Source organism: Tasmannia lanceolata, unplaced genomic scaffold (genome assembly GCF_043159265.1).
Source record: "Tasmannia lanceolata isolate RefF3 unplaced genomic scaffold, GAP_Taslan_0.1 ptg000006l, whole genome shotgun sequence".
Taxonomy (NCBI): Eukaryota; Viridiplantae; Streptophyta; class Magnoliopsida; order Canellales; family Winteraceae; genus Tasmannia; species Tasmannia lanceolata.
The window spans coordinates 50630642-50636972 of NW_027518683.1; the positions used below are offsets into that span (position 1 = coordinate 50630642).

Here is a 6331-nt window from a genome sequence, read left to right on the forward strand (position 1 = left end):
ATATGGGAGGAGTCTTAATTAATTAAAACTCTAACAATTGCTATCCAACAGTTTTTTAGTAATTCAGTAAAAGCAAATATAAACGTTGAATGAGAGAGAATATAGTGGGTGTGCACATGTGACAGTCACATGTCACACTAACGCAGGCACTAGCTTTCTCAAGTTCCACCATTTTCGACGGAATTTGCATCTCACTCTTTCTGTAAAGCGCCTGGAATTTAGGAGTCTCTTTACGTGAAAATCCCTCCCTCCCGACTACCGCTACACTTGAAAGTGGAGGGGAAAAGTCTTCTCTGACTAAGGGGGTATTCTCCAAGTCCTACGTAGTGCCCCGAAGTTGCGCACGACTAACCCCCCCCCCAAGTGTACTAATACAACGTAAAGTAAATATAAGGAAATGATATATGTACTCTCTTTTGATAACGGTACTTCTCTCTCTCTCTCTCTCTCTCTCTCCACGTCATCTCTTAATGTCTCTATCTCTTCGGATCCTCTCTATTTACAACTAGTCTTATGCTTAGGAATAGATTATACAACAGGGCATGCTTGGTTCGATGATCTAAATTGTTGGGGGTTCCATACTGATGGGGTCCGAACTCAGCACTGATGGGGTCCGAACTTAGCAACCAATTGGCTGTTGACACGTGGCCCTCACAGGGACCACTGCAAAGCCAACACCTGTCCCTGCTAGGTGTGACACCTGGACCAATCAGGGACTTCCACCTGCCCCTCCTAGGTATGAGACCTGGTCCATACAGGGGCTACCACCTGTCCTGGACAGGTGGCTCAGGATCACACTATAAATAGCCCTCATTTGTGCTAAGGTGAGGGATCTGAAATAAAAAATCCTAAGCTTTCTGCTCTGACATTGCTCTGCACTCCTGCTCATACTGACTTGAGTGTCGAAGCGCCCGTCCGGAGCAACACTCCGGGTTGGTCTTCTGACCCTTTGTGTTCTTGTCTGTGCCCTTGTGCAGCGCAGGACTCCACTAGCCCTTCAGCTGTGGCTTGTCAGACAAAAGCAAAAGACCCCACATCAAATAAGTTAAGGGATGTGGATGAGCTTAAAAGGGCTCGGGCACCCTCCCCTTAATAGCTAGCTTTTAAGGGTGAGTTCTACCAAGGTCCCAACATAAACCATTCATTTAATGGTCCTCGTCGTAGATAGATCGTGGCCCAAAGATCTTTTCAAGAAAATGATCCTAGCTCTTTTCAAATAAAATGATCCTAGCCCTCTAAGCCACTTGTGTAAAATTGACGACCCTTCAACATGTGGTCAGCGGTCACTAGAACAATAGAAATCAAATACCCCCAGCACATTGGAACAACCGGAATTAGTTCAAAGGTAAACCAATGCAGGGGAAGCAGATTCCTCTGGTGAGCAAGAAATTATATGAAGAATGGGTGTACAAACACGTACGATACTATTACTGCCCTTGATATTTGATCCAACAGCAGGTTGGATCAAATATCAAGGATGGGATGATGAGCACGTTTAAATACGCTGCACTACCATATTTTGAATTTTTGATGATGGAGTACTATTCATTTTGTTGACTTCTTATAATCAGCTTTAATGGCTGTTACAACACTCGAGTTCCTATCAACATCCCATCAAAAAAGTAAAAAAACAAAGGGAGGTGGTTCGTTATCAAAATATGGTAGTATGGATATCAGCTGCGATGATTTTCCTTCTCTTTAATGACCAACTACCAGTACAAACCAAGAAAGTGTCATAATCAAATTAAGGCAGGACGTATAAAAATGCTTTGGTAGGGGATAGTGGGTCCCACTGATTGAATAATCTGAACCATCTACTTAATAGGTCATGCTTTGGCTAACCATGGATGGCCAAACTATATACATCCAACGATTCATATCCAAAGACAAAAAAAATACACATCTTAAAATCTTAGGATAGTATCATTGATCTAGTTTTTAGGTCATACAAGGTCCAAAGAAAGCCTTCTCAAATGAACGGTTCAGATCATTCAAAGGGGGACCCAGTATGTCACAATTCCCATATAGTCAGCCCTACTAAAGCATTCATAGGTGTGCCAATATCATTTCCTTGTTTCATATTGCTTACCACATTGGTAAACACGTTGTCGAGAAAAATAAAAGAAAAGCACTTCTAAAACGGGATCCCTTGCTGAAAATAAAATGACATGCAATAGAATTACGCCCAACTACTGTGTATATTTAGAAAAGGAAATCTTGCCAAAGAAAACACAAACCTATGATAAATTTAGGATTTCATTAATCTCGATTGAATTACAATTAGCCGAAGGAGTGTTTGTATAGAACATTCAAAAAGGTAAACATTGACTGTGTAAAGAGATAAAGATAGAAACATACTAATGTAACGTACCTAACCACCCCATTTAGCCTAGTTACTTAATTTAGCAGTTTAATCAAATCTAATCTAAAAAATCTAACATGTTCTAACAATCCAACGGTGAGATCTCTCACTCGTAACAGTAATCATGTTGTCAAGAGAAATAAAATGACATGCAATATGTTAGGTACCTTACGGATAAGCCAAAAACTCAAGAGCTGATGGAACGAGTTAGGCAAGGCCCTTTAAACCTGTCCCATACTAGTCCGAGTCCCACCCAGTCCCATACCTAGGCAGCCCCACTCAGAACTGTAACACGATATAATTCCGCCAAGCACTGTGTATTTAGAAAATCCACACCAAAGAAAAAACAAAACTCTCTCTCTCTCTCAAATTTTAGGCACGTAAACCTACTTTCATTAAATTTGCACCAACCCATTTTCTTCTATTTCCATTCTCTCTCCAAAAACAAACGGAAAATTCCTAAATAAAGACCATATATACCAGTAACGGAAAAAGCCTTAAATTCCTTTTGACTAAAATTATCCCCACCTTCCCTACAACCCACCTTGAAATATTGCTACAAGACCTGCCCTTCACGTCACTCTTCATATTTTCCAGGGCCATTTTCGTCAACCCACAAAACCCATTACTATAACTTCGGCAAAAAATCAAAGCCCCTTTTCTATATATTCCTCAAATACCCCACAAAGGCAAAACCGAAGAAAAACAGTCATTACTAATGATGTTAAATCATTCATTCACACACAACAAGCACCACTAAATAAAAACCCCTTTTCTTGCAATCTAAGCTTGCATTCCATTTATACCCACAAAAACCCATAAAATCTTACACACTCAAACCCTCTCTAATTTCCCGGCAAGAACAAAAGAATGAGCTCGGGGTGTATTTCAAGTAGTTGTGTGGACGCACGTGTGCCGGTGAGAGCCACGTACGTGAACCGATACAAGTGGCCAGAATCTGATGCTGAGTTTGTAAAATCGGTGACTAATGGTGGTGGAGGCTATCGTGCGCCGAGAGTGGTGGATAGTTATTCGTGTAGGCAGATGTATTTGAGGAGTTACACGTTTTCTAAGAAGGAAAGTGTGCAGGAAAAGACTAGGAAGTGTTTAGGGAAAGTGAAGGAAAAAGTAGGGTTGAGAAGGAAAGTAAAAGGTGGTGGTGGTGGTGGTGGTGGAAATAGAAAGAGGTGTTTGGCTCTGAGAAAGGTGAGGGAGCTATCGTGCGCCACTCTGTTTTCTATCTTCAATAGGCTCTTATCCTGCACCACCACCATCGATGTGGCTGATCGTTAGCCTTTGTGAGTGTAAGTGTAACTTTTTTTTTTGGTCTTATTTATTTTGAGAGATGGGTTTTTTTTTTTTTTTGGTAAATGTTTATGTGGGGAGGATGGAAGATGGGTTCTGTATATGTTGCAGGTTTTGATTTAGAAGATGTGTTTGCTTTACTTTTTGTTTTACTAGAAAAAATGTAATGGTAATTTTCATCTTAGCTTTTTACTTGGGGAGGACCTAAAAATAGTTTTTTTTAATGCTATTGTGAGGAAGATGGAAGATGGTTGTTCTGTTTATTTTGCAAGTTTTGATTTAGAAGATGTGTTTAATTAAACCTTTTTTTAAAGAAAATAACGAAATAGTAATTTTTATCTTAGCTTTTCACTTGGGAAGAACCTCAAAATGGTATGTTTTAAGTTTTTTTTTTTTAATTTCCATTTTTATGCTTATTGGGTGATTTTTATGCTTATTGGGATCTCACCGTTGGATCATCTTGGAGGTAGGGCAAGTTGGTTAGATGAGGTTAGGCAACTAGATTGGATTAGAATAGTTATTTTTCCACTGTTATCAAGATCTGATTCTATGTTTTGTCGTAACTTGTTATTTGTAATTGTGGGAGTAGAGAAAGAAAAAGGCCTGTGTAGACCATGATCATCTTTCATTTATTTCTTACTCACTAAAGCAATTTTTTTCTTACTACATGATGATTAAATTTACGTAAATGCTAGTATGCTTCGCCCAAGGTATACAGCACCTATCTCGTGGTCTCTTCCACAGACTCAGCACTTTTGTAAAGTGATCCAGACTGTTGATCTGATGGGCCGCCATGTAGATGGTTCCATATGCAGGTGGTGGCCCACCAGATGGTCTCAGGAGTAAGCAATACAAGCATTGCACTGTTGCTTTTGCGAACAATAGGGGCACATGTTTTCTTTCTGTTTGTCTAACTATTTTTTGACTTTCTGATTTTTGAACTCAACTTTCTATATGATTCATTTTTGAACTATAAAGTAAATAATAAGAAAAATGAAAGTTGAGATTGTAGAATGAATGAAATTTTTTACATTTAAGTCTGCTCCCTGTTGACGAGTGTTCGAATCCCGCCTCCGACTTACCTGATACACGTGGTATGTGTCGTTGCGTGTATCCGTAGGGACTAGTCCTACTCCCGAAGGGGGTGGGGACATCCTACGTCATCAAAAAAATAAAAATAAAATAATAATAATAATATATATTAGCATATCTACTAGGGTTGGGGAGGAAAAATAAGAAAGTATAGTCGTATTATAATTACTACATGTAAAGATATTCCTAATGTCTGATTATATTAGCCAATCAAAATCTTATTTCTTAAATTTCCTTATCTTTTTTCAGTGAATGTTAAGCAAAATTGAAAAAATAAAATAAAAAATGCTTTGGTAATAATTATTGTTAGGATTTTGTTAACCATCATAGCCCAACGTGTGTGACTTGTACGCGATCATGTCCGTTGATCTTGTGGTGCCGCATTAATCGATGAATCCTCATTTAGGGTTTCCCCGAGAGTATCTAAACCGTTGATTTTTGTAGGCATTCATTTTATGGATGAGATGTCTATGCAGCAGCGGACGATCCCAGATCAACGGTTCCAATCACATGTGTATGCCAAGTGTGGTCTAAGATTGATCATTACCCCAGATCAACGGTTCCAATCACATGTGTATGATCATAATTTTTTCTAGGGCAATATCAGGACTGTAGTGAAGAAGGATTAATGCATAAACTATAAACCCAATTCAGTGAGTTCTCACGTTGGATCTGTTCACCAACCCATCAACTTAGGTCTGCGGCCGTATCTCTTGAGATTCATATCAACTAATTAACCTAACCCATTTGAGTTATGGGCATTTTTTTGGACAATATCTTGACTTTTCATGGATTTTATATTAAATTACGCACGAGATCCGATCGGTATGGCCAACCAGCCATATTGCCATGTGCATTGATCAGATGGTACGAGAATTTATATGATGGGTGGCCGTGAAAACACATGAAGTCTTAAAAAGTATGTACGGCCCACTTTTTTTGATGATCCAAACCGTTCATCTGTTTGGGCACAGCTTAAATAGGTTGTGTCCAAAAAAACATTTCCATAGGATGATCCTAGCCCTCCGATCTGTAGAAGATTCCATAAATGATTTTTGGAAATCTCCATTTTCAGATCAGTTCAGATCGGAGGGTTAGGATCATCTTATGGAAATGATTTTTGGGGCACAATCTATTTACGTTGTGTCCAAACAGATGAACGGTTTGGATCATAAAAAAAATGGCTTGTACCTAATTTTTTAGACTTCACGTGTTTTCACGGCCACCCATCATATAAATTCTCCAGATGGTACATATGGCCTTTTATATACAACGATCTACTGTCTTTAATTAGAGAACTTTTTTTTAAAACACTTAAAAAGAGTAATGTAATTAGATAGGAGAATGATATATTTCCATGCACCCCTTTTCCCAGGATTTCCCCCAAGTCTTTTTCCTGAAAATGACTTCATTTTCAAGAAAAGGTGGAATGCTTCACTCACTAGGGCACATATTACAGTTAGGTTGTGCCCACTACCGTACAGCGGGTTCCACATTTGACTGATCTGAACCATCCATCTGATAGGCCTTGCTCTGGATCTTATATGGCATTAAATCACGCCAACCATGTGA

The 6331-nt window shown here is 39.0% G+C and overlaps 1 protein-coding gene across 1 annotated transcript; it reads left to right on the forward strand.

Moving 5' to 3' along the window:
- The first annotated feature begins 2969 nt into the window (after positions 1-2969).
- LOC143878692 (uncharacterized) lies at positions 2970-3908 on the forward strand. The gene has a single exon (XM_077380946.1). It carries the CDS (start codon positions 3233-3235, stop codon positions 3653-3655), a length of 423 nt encoding a protein of 140 aa, XP_077237061.1. The 5' UTR covers positions 2970-3232; the 3' UTR covers positions 3656-3908.
- Positions 3909-6331: the final 2423 nt, after the last annotated feature.

Coding starts and splice junctions, on each gene's coding strand:
- LOC143878692 (XM_077380946.1), top strand. CDS start 3,233: ATGAGCTCGGGGTGTATTTCAAGTAGTTGTGTGGACGCACGTGTGCCG.